The sequence below is a fragment of the Mus pahari genome, chromosome 21, assembly GCF_900095145.1.
Source record: "Mus pahari chromosome 21, PAHARI_EIJ_v1.1, whole genome shotgun sequence".
NCBI classification, from domain to species: domain Eukaryota; kingdom Metazoa; phylum Chordata; class Mammalia; order Rodentia; family Muridae; genus Mus; species Mus pahari.
In genome coordinates, this window is record NC_034610.1 from 41,441,569 (window position 1) to 41,456,212 (window position 14,644).

Below are 14,644 nucleotides of genomic sequence, written 5' to 3' on the forward strand. Positions count from 1 at the left end.
TCTCTCTCTCTCTGTGTGTGTGTGTGTGTGTGTGTGTGTGTGTGTTCCTTTTATTATTTTCCTGACTCCCAACTCAAAGATTCTTTAAATTATATTTTTAACGTATCTCTTGGATTTTCAGATTATATCTCATTGCATTATTTGCAGTGGTTAATCTGTGGTTACAATCAACATTCCTAACTGTTCTTAGCCTATCTAGAGGTAATATTATAGCACATCACATTGTGGAAGCACTGTAGCTAAGTAAGCTCCTTTATCTCTCCTGTCCTTAAGCTAGAATTTTCTATGTACACAATCCTATGCATTCGTGATGCCCAGAGATGACAGGATTGCTTTTGTCTTTACTATCACCCGTATTCCTTGAAAAAGTGAAAAGAAAAACTCTGGTTTTCTCTCTGCCCAGATTCTAGGAATTCCTGATGCTTTTCTTACTTGGTCAAAATCTTCAGTGTCCTGTCTGACAGGATTTCCTCTCAACCTGAAGATCTATCTCCCCATTAGGGTCTGTTGGGGTCCCGTTCTGCCCGTCAGTTCTCTGGTTGTCCATTATCTTTGAGATGTCTCTTGTTTATTTATTCATTTGCCCTTCCTATTAAGAACTGTAATTATTGGATGTTGAAGTTATCCACTGATAGAATCTCCTTCCATTTTATTCTGATCTCCATTACGGTGACAGCAGCCATAACTTGAGCTGTTACTCCTCCCCACATGACATGTCATTTTTCTATGATTATTTCCAAGCTATTTCTAGTGATTTCTTATTTTTCGAACCTTTGTATCTACTGATGGTCTTCTTTGCTTTTAATTTTTAATACATGTGTTTTGCCTGCACAGTTAAGCATGCCACATGTGTGTGGTAGCAATGGAGGTGAGAAAGAGTGATGGATGCCTGAAGCTGGAATTAGAGAGTTGTGAACTGCCCTGTGGGTGCTGGGAATCAAACTGAGGAACTCGGCAAGAAAGCCAGTCCTCTTAACCACTGACCCATCTTTCCAGTCCCTAAAGGTTTGTTTGTTTAACATTGATTCTCCTTGATATTTTCTGAGCTTTCTGTATTTGTATGTTTTTCAGCAAACTTGGAATTTTTTCAAGTGTTATTTTTTTTTCAAATATATTCACCAGTTCATGCTCTCCTCCTTCGTCTCTCCTCAGATTCTAGCTGTCACATAACTCTCCTCATGCTCTTCCTCAGTCTTCTGACCAGGCAGTTTTGTAGCCTGTTCATGCTTTTTAAAAATCCGAGTGATTTTTTTTTTAATTTCTATATACATGGTTTTAAATTCCAGGATTCCCGCTTATTTAATGAATTGTTTATCCTTCCTGAGACTTCCTGGTTTTAGTTTGTTGGGACATAATCTTCCTTCACATCACTGAGCAGAATTATAATACCTCTTTTATGATTCTTTCCTGCTGTTTTTGCATTTGGTCCCTTGTAGAACTAATTATTTATTTACTGTCTTTCTTTTAATAGTGTGCCATTTCTGTTGGGTTTTCATTGACAATTATATCCTGGATGTTATGACAATTATTATGTTAGTTGACCTTCCCATGCTGCAATAAAATATCTATCATACAGAAATCAACTTAAAGAAAAAAAAAAAAAAAACGTTAATAATTTGGCTCACAGTTCTGGGATGCCAGTCCACGGTTACTTGATTCTTATTTCTAGGCCATGATGAAGAAGAACAAAATTGTTGGGAGCACATAGTAGAGAAAGTTGTTCATCTTAAGGTAGCAAGGAAGCAGAAAGGCCCAGAAAGAGGCTCCAGAGACAAGAAAGAGACTCCAAAAGCATACACTGGGAGCTTTCTTCCTCCAAATAAACTCCACTTCTGAACAAGGGATTCAGATATGAAACCATCAGTGGATTAATCCATTGATGAAATTAAAAACATCATGGTAGAATCATCTCTCAAAAAACCCCAATCATCTGAGGGATATAACCTTCAACACACAAGCTTTTGGGGTCTACACTACATATCTAAACCATAGCTATACCCTTCTAAAAATACGGACTGGTTTTAAAATTCAATTCGTATGCTTAGCTTCCAACTACAAACGTAGTTTTGAATTCAAAAAATTTAAATGTCCATTCAATTTCTTTCTCCTTAGCTGGACTGCGAGAGTAGATCAGTGTTCCACTCAGAGACTGGAACAGTTTCTCCACAGTTAAGGATTTTCTCCCTGTCTAATCTTGAAACTTCTCTCTCATCTTTCAGTGGTTATATAGTTTCCCAAATTTTCACACTCTTGTTTTTCTCTGAAAGACAGAATATTTTTCTAGGGAGATTTAAGACATTGCGTGCTCTTTCCAAGTCTTCCTACACGCTGAAATCTATTTAAAAGGAGGAAAAGTGAGAAAGTTATGTTACATCACACCAAGTGCCAATTGGATCCCAGAGTCTACAGATGTTATATGTAGAAGACAAAACTTGATGTGACCGCCTATGTCCATGATAGTAGGCATAGCCTGAGCATGACATACAAAGAGAGTGTATAGTCAGGTCCCTCCGCCACCATACATTTTAACTTTTCGTTCCTTATAATTATTTTTTATTTAGTGTGTTAAACACAAATACAAACTTTAATAATTTAATAAAGGCCAGTGAAGGTCTGAGGCATACACTTGTCTCAGAGACTCCTACAGATACATGAAGGAATAAATTTGATCCTGAAACCATATTGAAAAAGAAATTTCTAATGCAATGTGGGTAGAGGCTTAAGGTACATGATTTTGATAAAGAAATAGGTAGATTTGTTATCAGAATGTCACAGAAACTTAAAGTGCAAAGAACTATAGAAATCATCTAGTCCAAGCTACTCATGTGTCTGTTCACAAGTTAATAATTCATTAATCATTACATAAGCATTTCATTAAATAAGTACCTATGCATTATGCATCAGGCATGGCGCGCAGACGATGCCTGCAAACTTGTTTTCAGCTTTGCCCTCTCAGTCTTGTTTGCATTAGTGATTTTCACTTTGCATAATACACTTGATTAATTTTAAAAATTGTCTCAGATGTTGTCCAAGAGATGGCATATTCCTTATCAATGAACTTACCTAAAAAACATTTTGCAAGACTTCATTTTGTCAAGCTGAAAAAAACAACAACATAGAACATTGGTATTTGGGAGGATGAGGCAGGAGGATTACAAATTCAAGATAGTTTGGGCTTCCTCACAAGACCTTGTACTGTTCCTTCTACAAAAGGGGGGCGGTATAGCAAAGAACTCAAGCCGCCATTTAATAAGCCAGAACTGAGTGGTTTGACATGTGTTTAATAGTGTATGCTCACATCTGGAAAATATCAGACTTTCTCAGAAGCACAGCATAACTTTTTCATTCATATATGGAATCTTTATAAATAAAAATTAAATTAAGATCATAAACTACAGTCAAATGATTCATAATCTGGGGACTTCGAAGCATGTCAGGAGAAATGAGGTGCCAATCACTGTCACAGATATGTCTGGTTACTCTTTAGCTAATAGTTGCGATCATTTTCAGTGATATGTGTTATAAGTATTGGTATATGAAGATAAATGTTATCTGAAATTATCTTTAGATTAAAGCAGTATCTCATAATATTTCCAAGAAGTTACAATATGATGCAAATATAATTATGATGGCCAACAAGTTAGGCAATGTGTTAAAATTATATAAGAAAGCTAGAAATGAGCGATAAATTAAAATTCTTCCAGAGCATATATTTTCCAGATCAGTTCTTGTTTTGATCACATTATTCTATCCTAACAAAGACTTGCACAATTAATTGCTAAGATAATTCTCTCTTTCTAAGTCCTGTTCCATAATTTGAAGTTGGTAGGCAACTAAATGCGGTGTAATTTCACTTGCCAATAACAAAACACACGTTCCCATTAACAATTAACCAGGACTGAAAGGAATCTGCAAGTGTGTATCATCTGTCAGCCATGTAAATGTGTCTATCTTTGGAATAAAATAGGGAGCTCAAACCCTTTATTCTAAAAGAATGAAAGGAACAGTTACAACACAGATAATTCCTGGTGTAGATAGAGGAATGTGGGCACAGGATTCGTGGTGAGTGATGAATGTGGAGTTGTGTTGTCAGAAAAAGTGAACAGAAGTAATATACAACGTTCAGTTCCTCGATGGTAAGAAATGGTAGGGGGTGGAGAGGCTGGTACATATCTCCCTGTTTCTTTCGAGACGTAAGGAGATTTACTACCTTCTAATTCAAAGTTTATATTGCAAATATTTTATTTAGAACACAAAGTGATTGTTTGGTCCAGGACTGAAATATCCAGTGTATTTGGAAAGATTTCTTTTTCTATTGTTGAACAGCTAATATTAGCTATTATTAGCTATAATATATAATAGATAATATATCTTTCTTCGAGAGAACCACTTGCTGCTCTTGCAGAGGGTCCAAGTTCAGTTCCCAGCATCTGTGTGAAGTAGTTCACAGTCACCTGTAACTCCCTTTTCAAGGGATCTGATGTTTTCTTCTGGCTTCTCTGGATACACACACACAATTCAACATATATTCATTCACCCAGAGACATAAACATGAATAAAAATAAAACCTAAAAGTAAAAAAGAAGTTTATATATGATCTCACTTATAAAAATCTGGGTGATACAACTCTGTGGTTAATATTCCATGGTTTTATAGGATAACATTACATTTATTTCTCTCCGCTGCATACCGCTACCACCCCGCCCCCTGCCGTGCCCCTAAACACAAAAAAAACCTCATGATCTGCTTCCCATCTGTCAGTAAATCCCAGTGGCCTTTTTCCCCCTCATAACTAAGAGATCAAAGTCTCAACGTGACTGTGTAACTCCCAGAAGTCACTGCAGGTCATTCACTCAGCAGGTGTCTCTTCAGTTTGAAAGGAAGGCTGCTCATCACTGAGCCCAGCAGCTGCCCTGAGAGACTGCATTCACTGCTGAATCCCTGCTCAGACCTTTATTTGGGGATCCTACAAATTCAGCTGTAGAGAACCAACAAGAAGCGCCCTGCTTACTCTGTACATTGCTGCTTTCGGTGACCTAATCCTGAGCTCTCTAAACTATGGGTACCTCTAAACCAGCACAAAATGTCTTGCTGTTCATCCACAGGAAGAAACCCTCCAACGGGCGCGCGAGGAAGAAGAGACGAGGAGAGAGATCACAAGTCACTTTCAAACTACCCTGACAGATATCCAGACTCAGATAGAACAGCAGAGTGAGCGCAATATGAAGCTCTGCCAGGAGAACACAGAGCTTGCAGAAAAACTGAAAAGCATCATTGACCAGTACGAGCTCAGAGAGGAGGTGAGAACTGCATCCAACAGCTCACAGAACTCTACCCAGGCCCAGAGCTGCCTTCTGAAAGTGAGGGGCTTGGTTAAGAAGAAATTCATGGTCAGCCCTCTCAACCGTTAATTGTTACGATTGGATTGCTTTTACTAACCAAAATAAGTCATCCTGCACAGTCCTTGGGTCCTTTAAAAATCCTTCCCTTGTAGACAAGAGAGAACTCCACTCTCTTCATTAGGCTCACCATGTCATCTCAATTAACAAGCTGATAGCAGTATTAATAATGTAATAATTATAGTATCATTTATTTAGTGCCTAATTTGTGTCAAGCAATACATTAGGTAGTCTACTTTGCACACAATAAGTCACTTGTTTCAACTCTACTGAGAAGCAGAGAACACTATGTCAGCCACTTTATGTGTTACTGTGAGCAAATATCTACTAAAAGGACAGAAAGGTAGATTCTGGCTTATAGATTCGGGGAATTATTCCATTGTGGCACGGAAAGTATGGCAGGATGAGAGGAAGGATGAGAGGAAGGAATGGGGACAAGTGCAGATAGACAGTTGGTTATACTGGTCCACGGACAGAAAACAGAATAAAGGATTCTCATCTTTATTCAGTCCAGAGTCCCGGACCATGAAATGGCATCACTCACAGTTAAGGTGGGCCTCCCAACCTCAACTAACCTGATCAAGCTAGATGACCCCTCATAGGCAAGCTCAAAAGTTAACCTAATGCAGACAGTCCCTCAGAGGCATGCCCGGAGGGTTTCTCCCCAAATTATTAATGTCAGCCATAACACTCTCTCTGCTGTGTTTTGTGTAGGAAAGCAGTGGCCTCCAGAGGATATCATTTACAGTCACGGAGATTTCCATTTTCAATATTTTACATTAAGGATATAACAAGTGGCTGGGTTGGTGATGTGCCACGATTTTATCAAGGAAACAATCTTTGAGTCTGCAGCACATGGTCATAAGAGTTAGGTAAATCAGGACATTCCTCACAGCAAGCCAGACCACCTAGCTACCCTCGTCTCTTGTGAGAAGGTTTGAATCCATCCAGGGTAGGAAGTAAGAGTGAAGAGGAAAGGCAGAGCTGATGGGGGAAAAGAGCTGCTCTCCTCAGGAAGAGCTCAGATAGGAATGGCCTGGAATATTAGTTTCATACTCCCAGAACAGGTTCTGTTTAAACCCCAACACAACATTCCGTGGGTCCCCTTTCTGATGAGACCTCTTAACCGGTCAGCCATCCTTCAAACACAGAGGTAGTCCAGAGGTCAGGATGTGAGGACAGTGAATGACTGCCAGTTCACGGAAGAGGCCGGGCCATGTCGCCTCTACATGTTGGTCAGCTTTCCTCTCCTGTAAGAACTACTGGCAGAGGCTCAGCTTATTGAGAGAAAAGGTCGTTCTGGCCCACAGATTTGAAGGTTTCAGGCCGTAAGCAAGTGACTCCGTGATTTTGGAGCCTATGTCAAAGCAGCACATAGACAGGGTGAGAAAGGCGTGGCTGGGCTGAGATGCTAGCTTCCCGGGAACTGGGAACGGGGGTGGGGAATGGGCACTAACTGCCAAAGACCAGAAGGTCTGCTAGCAAACCCCACCTCTTCCATTTTCTACCACATCCCAATCGTGGCAGGCTGGATACCACGTATTTAACATTTGGGCAGCATCAGAGCATTCGGGGTCTGAACCTCGGTCCCACACGTCTAGGGATCATGTGCTGGTACTCTGATGGAAAATCACTGTGATAAATTATATTCGTCTTATCATTAAAAGTCGCCCGACAGTTACGAAGAGGGCCATAATACCAAGCCAGAGTACAGTGGAGCACTGTCTGAGTGGTTTAGCACAATGAATAGCATCATATCAACTGGCTTCCAAATTGAGAAAAATCGTGTTTGCAACCTCTAGGCATTAATGCGGCTGACCTCTGGCATCTCCGCCATTTGAAGCTATCTCTGGATAGTGGAAAGTCGGGGACTCTCATCGCTTTATGACCTTCAGTGAGGCCAGGGTGTCTCTTCCTTAGAAATTTAAAAACTAGGAAATTTGTATTCATGTGAATTGTTTCCTATTTTTTTTTGCATTTCTATGCACCGATCACAGGCCTGGCTCTTACGCGTTCTTTTTTTCCGTAGCATCTGGACAAAATATTCAAACATCGAGAACTGCAGCAGAAGCTGGTGGATGCGAAACTCGAAGAGGCTCAAGAAATGATGCAGGAGGCAGAGGAGCGGCACAGACGGGAGAAGGAATATGTATTTATCCTTTTAGTCAGTGTGCATATGCAATGTATCTCCTCCTCACAGGCTCGCTAGGAAAGCTGTCTGACAGTGGCAGAAGATCACTTGACTCATATAAAAGCCGGCGCCTCTACGGGGACGTAAATGGGTTAGCCCAGTAGGAAATACTGGGCCTGTACCATTATTCACACAAAATAGTCATTCAACATACTCAACAAGTGTTTTTCAAGTGCCTATTATCTGCTGAGAGCATTTTAGGTGCTAGATTATAGCTGTGAATAAGACAGAGAAGGGCCACCTCCTACCAGGCAGATTAGAGGCTGTGTGGAAAGAGATGCTCAGTAGCGAGCAAACCAGGAAGGTTATTTAGATAATAGTAAGTTATCATCAGGCAAACAAGGAGGACCTGAGATGGGACTTGATGAGGGACTTACATAGACAGAGTGATCAGGACAGGTGGGAGGATGCGCAAGCGATGTTCTGCCTCTTAAGAAACTGCCTCATGGGAGTCTTCTCCAGCAGAGGTGTCTTGTCAGTGAAAGGCTTGATGTTAGACCCAGCATGGCCTGCTCCACACTCAGGGGAAGGTCGGGGAGGGAAGAGACGGTAGATGTGAAAATATTTAATCTGGGGTTTCTACCCTGCCTGAGACCATGCAGTTCCCAGATAAAAGACACAAGACCTTTACATTTACGAGAGCCTTTAAAACACTAGAACTGGGCAGATAGCTGGTCTCTATGCTACTAGCGTCCACTTCCCTATCAATAACTCCGAGTTATGACTTGCCATGTTTTGCCATGTTCACTCTTAACTCCAATTGGCCAGCCCTTGTGGCCATGTTTTCCTGATTCACCTAACCCACGGTGTCTTCTCTTCTCTCCACCTTCTTCTCTCCTCCTTATCCTCCTCAGACCCCAAGCCTGAAACCCGAAATCCCACCTACCTCCCTTCTGCCCAGCTCTAGGCTGTAGGCATCTTTATTCAACCAACAGTTAAATGAATGAGTAAGACCACATAGCATTACTTGATGTGTGAGACGATTCTCATCCCTGAGGCAACCAGGGCCAGTATTTAGCATCACAATTCACAGCCACAGACAAATCCTCAACAGGGGAAGCAAGTGGAGAAATGTTCACGATGTGGGGGTAAGCTGGATCCAGCTGTGCAGCTCTGTAGGACTTGGAGAGAGAGAGTTGAATTTTATTCCAAATATAATGGGGAGTAACGGAGCTCTTTTAGAAGAGGTGACGCGATTGGCTTCCCAGATGTGGGGGATTAGTGTGGCTCTGAGTGGAAAATGGAATAGAAACAAAAGAAGACGGGGGGGGGGGGGGTATCCCAGAACAACAACGCACACGAGATGTGCCCATGGTTTGGATTAGGGAGATGACAGCTAAGAAGAGGAGACAGGAACAGGGGGACATTCCTTCAAGATTCTGGCATCTGTCAGGTCAAAGAGGATGACATGCATCTTTCCCTAAGCCTAAGCTCTCTCGGTGACACTGCATCAGTTCAGAGGTGTGAGTCAGCAGGATGCAGTGTGTACTGGCTGCTAGAGGGAGAGGGAGAGGGAGAGGGAGAAAGGAGAAGGAGAGGGGTGTCTGTGTGTGGTGTGTGTCTGTGTGTGTGTGCACATACATACATACATGCATGCATATATGCACACATGCATACATATATATTAAGATTGAGAGATCTGTAAGACTGTTAACGCCATTCACTCAAGTGACTCATTGACATTTGGCCAGAATCTTTTTGTCTAGCTGAAACTAGACTAGAATCACTTACTTTGTTACCATAGGAAACTGCAAAATAACCCCACTTTTCAAATAAGACAGGAAAAAAAGTGAATTTGGTCAACAAGTCCTAATGGCAAGTTCTTAAAACTGACTTCCCCTGACCCGCACTCCCCCTGCACCCCATTCCCAGCTTGCAGCAATGACATGTCACTTCCGGGTGGGTGAGATATCAAGTCCAAACTGGAGGTTTCTCCATGCAAACGGAATAATCAAAGACATCCAACAGGCCGGCTCTGTCAGCTCCAAAAGCAGAGACCAGCAGACCTCCACCACACCCTCAGATGGCCAGCGAGCCTACAGGTCTGGTACTCCCCAGTGCCCTGGGCCTCTCCTAGGACCAAGAGTGTAAACGTTACTCCTATCTCTAGGTTACCGCATAATCATCTAGACACCAACAGCTAGAATTCTTTCTCTTGGCACGTTGTAGGCATGATTTTTATTTAAACAAAACAAAACAACCTTCTGAGCTCTGACCAGAAGATGCAAACATAAACCAAAGACTATAGCTGTGCATCAATACCGATTAACAGGTATTCATCCATCTTAAGTTAAAACAGCATGCTCACCCTTGGCTCCCCATTCAGCTGTGTCTAACTGCAGTGGCTACATACGAAAGGATTCTTTGCGGCAGTGGGAATGAGGTCTCTTAGCACCAGAGGGCAGGGTTCAGAGCAACTCATCAAATATCTCCATTTCTCAAATGTGCTGCATGGGTCACTGATAGCCAACCCTCTCAGGTATTAGCAAAGCACGTTCTATATACCCTAGATTATATTGTCCAAAGGGGCTCTCCACTTTAGTGATCCCCTGAGGAAAGTCAGACGCGTGTTTGAAGTGCTGTGTCAGGAACCAGGGGTTAAAAGGAGCGGGTATTTCTTAAGGCATCATGTGCTCTGTGATGGAGAATCACTACGTGCTAATATGCCCAGGTAGGGAAGTCTGGAGATGTCCAACCTAAGGTTGATGATAAAGAGGATGGTAAGGTTGGTGGTAAAGAGGATTGTTTGGGAAGCATCTATCCAGTGGGACTGGTAAGAAGTTAGATTTTTATGAGATTCATACTTGATTTGAACACTTAAATTTTTTTTTATTAAAGCCATTAGTTTCCTTGGGAATCAAACCTATTAACTGTTTTCATTAACTTTATCAACTTGTATTTTGCAAAAGTCCCTCCCCTCAAAAAATCACTTAGCGGAGCAGGGCATAAGAAGAAAGTTGGTTTATATGTATATGGTAAATAAAGGGCAATTTAAACACAACTAGACTTTCTTCCTATGCATTCTGTTTTCTCACAGTTGCTGAACCAGGCGGCAGAGTGGAAACTTCAGGCCAAAGTGCTGAAGGAGCAGGAGACTGTGCTGCAGGCTCAGGTGAAGTGAGGAGGCTAACACATGGGGGTTCGGGGTAGCCTCCCTCTGGTACCAAGGGTCTGGGACCCAAGATTCTCTACACAAAGCCTTACAGGTGACAAGGGATGGGGCCTGAGAAGGAAACAACCTCACACTGATTACATTTAAAAGAGTATTGTGTCTATGCAAGAGAAATGATGTGAACTGGCATTATGTGGCCAAGAGGTCCACAGACAATCAATGTCATTAAAGTGGTCAGGAACAGCACGCTGATTTCCAGCTTCCCACTTCCCTATCCTATTTCTTCTCTGTCACCTGATTCACTGCCCAGCTAAGGACCATTTATAACTGTCCGTCCTAAACAGTCCTCACATTTTGATACTATCTATAATATAAAGAACATGAGAAAAATGGAGACCAAGACATTGATCAAGACTGACCTGGTCAGGAGTCCTTCGAATTTGGCTTCATGTGTCGCTGACTTTGTTTTTTTTAATCAGACTACTAGAGTTCCCGTTTCAGGCTCAAAAATATAGTCTCCTGCCACAACTGGCTCAATGCAAAAGCCATGTCTATTTATCTTCCCTACTGTCATAGGGCTTTGGCCCTCCAGGGAAACATTCTCTGCTGTAGGCCACAGAGGGACCCTGGCCCCACTGTTGGGAGGAATGCCCAAGCCCTAAAGGGAGGCTGAGTTCACAGAGGAAACTAATAGAAAGCAAGACATCAGAAGCCTTCCGAATCAGGCAGCATTAACACTGTGTTTATGTGCTGACTATAAAATCTTATTTACTGTAAAAAAAAAAAAAAAAGAAGAAGAGGTACATACTTATTGAATGAACAAGTTCAGTAAATACTTTTTAAATACTGTAAAATACATCAAGAATAAACTTAAGCTCTTGCTCTCTTGCTCTGTCCTCTTGCTTCTTTCCCTCTCTCTCTCCATTCCCCTCCCCCTCTCTCCACATGCTCATGGCCAGCCTCTACTCCTCTACTCTCTTTCTGTCTGCCTTTCTCTGTCTCTGCTTCCTCAACTCCCCTTACCATGCCCTGAATGAACTCTATTCTACACACAAAAAAAGAATAAACTTAAAATAAGAAATTACAGCAAACATACATACAGGTGAGCTTGCCACAGATTAACCGTTCGTTCTAAAGCATATTTATGCAATGTGTACAGAGAACGCAATAGAAAATTGTCTCCCCAGTTATAATCTATTCTTTGAGAACATTCCAAAAAGTTTTCAAACTAATTAGATAGAAGTCTGAAACATACTTGTTCTGGATTTTCACAGAATCACAGAGTTCAGAGTTACAAACTCGGGACTAACTTTTGAATCAGCTTCAGAAACCATCATGTCACGGTGTCAGAAGCAGCAAGCCCTGGTCCATAGCAGCTACCCTGTGACAGCAGGGAAGAGTTGTAATTCTATTGTCTAGGAATAGAGAAAGGCCAGAGAAAGAAACCAGAGCTTCTGGACTGTCTGCTCACTAACAGCACAGAGCCCGAGAGAAGCAAAGGGCACGACGTGGCACTAGGCATTATTCACGTTGTCTACTCCACTTATCACTTAGCTAAGTGAAGATCATGACGTTGAAAAGAGTAGATTAATATTAGATTCTAGCCTAGAGAATGATTTGCTCAGCCTCCATTGGAGTCCAGAGTGTGTCTATGTCGCTTTTCCATGTCCACGTGTGTACAAGTGTACACATTTGCTCATGTGCATCTGGAGGCCAAAAGTCAAACTGAGTATCTTTCCCACTCACCGCCCACTTATTGTTTGAGGCCTGTCTCCAAACAAATCCGGAGCTCAGTAACTCCACCAGACCAGCTGGCCAGCAAGCTCCACCCATGATCCTCCTGTTTCCCGTTCATCTGGTGCTTGGATCACAGAAGCACACTGCGATGCCTCACTTTTTGAATGTGGGTGCACTGGATCTAAAGTCAGATCCCCATGCTGGCATAAGCAAGCGTTTTATAGACTGAACCATCTCATAGAACCAAGGATCTAGGAGCTTAAAGGTGAAGAAAATAAAAACGAACAAACATGATCCAGTTCCTCACCCCTGCCCATTTAAACTCCAGAAGTATTTACAGGGTACTCCTGCTTACCCGCTCACCCCCTGATCCTGGAATGAGTTCAGGAATTAAGATCAGAGTACCGGCTCTTCACACAGAGAGGTGTGACCCCGTGCAACTTACATAAATTTGAAAATGGAATTCTACTTGCATCCTTCCTTTGTTTCCCATTGCCCTTAAAGGAGCAGGAACAGCAGGAAGTTACTCATACTCGATACTCGTTTCTGAGACTAGAGTAAGAAAAATATCATGGGAAGTTTGCATGTTTTCCTAGAGCAGTGGTTCTCAACCTTCCCAATGTTGAGACCTTTTAATACAGTTCTTTATGTTGTGACGACCTCCAGCCGTGAAAGTATCATCTCGTCACAGCTACTTCATACCTGGAATTATGTTAGTGTTATGAATTATAATGTAAATATCTGATATGTGATTCCCACAAAGGGGTCACAACCAACAGGTCGAGAACTGCTATCCTATGCTGAAGTCACTTTTAAACATAAAACATAGTGACTTGGGAATGTGTTTCTCACTTAGGCAAGCAGGGTTCGGCTTTCAGTTCTATCAACTGAGGCAATAGAGCCGCTGTCATGGATAATCCGTTGAGACACAACTGTCAAGACTAACAGATTGCCACAGATCAGGAAGGATGAGGACAGTGGCAAACGTGGGATGTCAGCAGTGTCTGGCAATGCAGACACAAAACACTACTCAGGGAGTAAATTGTTTTGAAAGTGTAATCGTAGTCTCGAGACTCCGATATCACCTTCTTATCTTTTCATGAGGGCAAGCCCTCTGAAAGGACTTTGGGAACAGGCCTTACCTCCATATCAAGTCCCGGGGTCTTACTAAGACAATTTCTAGACCCAGTTCCTTCTGCCTCCTATTCCAACCAGGACTTAGTCGTTAGTTGGGTCCCATTGTATGAGGACCCACTTGATATGGCTCAGTGAGTATAGACACTTGCTGCCAAGCTTGGTGAGTCCCCGGATCCCATATGGTAGAGAGAACTGACATACAACTATAGAAAGCTATACTCTGCCTACCACACGCCTGCATGACATGCATGTACCTCCCACACACAAGCAACTAGAAACAAAACCAAAAAGCGAGCGTTTAGACCCATTTCAAGGTGGTAGATGTCAGCAGGTTTTAATCATGGAGTGGTTTGTTTCTCTTTCTGTCCCTGGCAGGAAAACTACTGTGTGTGACTTCTGGATAGTCTTTCTGTTTTCTGAGGTCCCAAAAATGAAAGAGGGACTAGCCCCTGTCAAATCAAACATGCACCGAGTCGGAATGCTAATCAGAGGCCAACTCTACAGTATAAATACGCACTAATAAAATGAGAAGTACAGAATTTCAGTTAGAATAAGATAACGCTGGTACTGGTTATCCAAGCAAGGGATAAGCCACACAGATTGTACCGTCTATGTCCAACAGGAAGAAATGAGGACTATTGAAACCCGACCACTTGAGGGAGGACCTGAGAAGCTGTTTGATGCCTGTGGAGTTGTTTAATGAGCACAGCATTTCTATTTAGCAACATGAAAGCATTCTAGAGATTGGCTGTACAATAATGTGGGGACAGTGATGCTGATCTGTACACTTCAAATGGGAGAGGAGGCTAATTTTATGTGTATTTTAACACACCTTACTTTTAAACATAGCAAAACAAAAATGGTCAATGGGAATAATCTAGTAAAAATAAAGGAGATGATAAAGCAATACCCAATTCTTGGCACAAGTGTGCCAACCTGAGTTTGATCTATAGCACCCTTCCCACACAGAGTCAGGAGACGAACAACTCCTCAGAGGGTCTTTTTTGATCACTTCCACATGCACCATACAGAGAGAGGGGGGAGAGGAGGGAGAGGGAGAGGGGGGAG

At 42.1% G+C, this 14,644-nt stretch overlaps 1 protein-coding gene across 1 annotated transcript in view; it reads left to right on the forward strand.

Moving 5' to 3' along the window:
- Positions 1-14,644, forward strand: part of Txlnb (taxilin beta) — a 44,733-nt gene that overhangs the window by 23,084 nt on the left and 7,005 nt on the right. Inside the window, exons 5-7 of the mRNA XM_021221500.2 lie at positions 5,106-5,300; positions 7,429-7,548; positions 10,628-10,702. Of these exons, the coding sequence (XP_021077159.1) occupies positions 5,106-5,300; positions 7,429-7,548; positions 10,628-10,702 (390 nt within the window). The remainder of the gene's footprint in view (positions 1-5,105; positions 5,301-7,428; positions 7,549-10,627; positions 10,703-14,644) is intronic.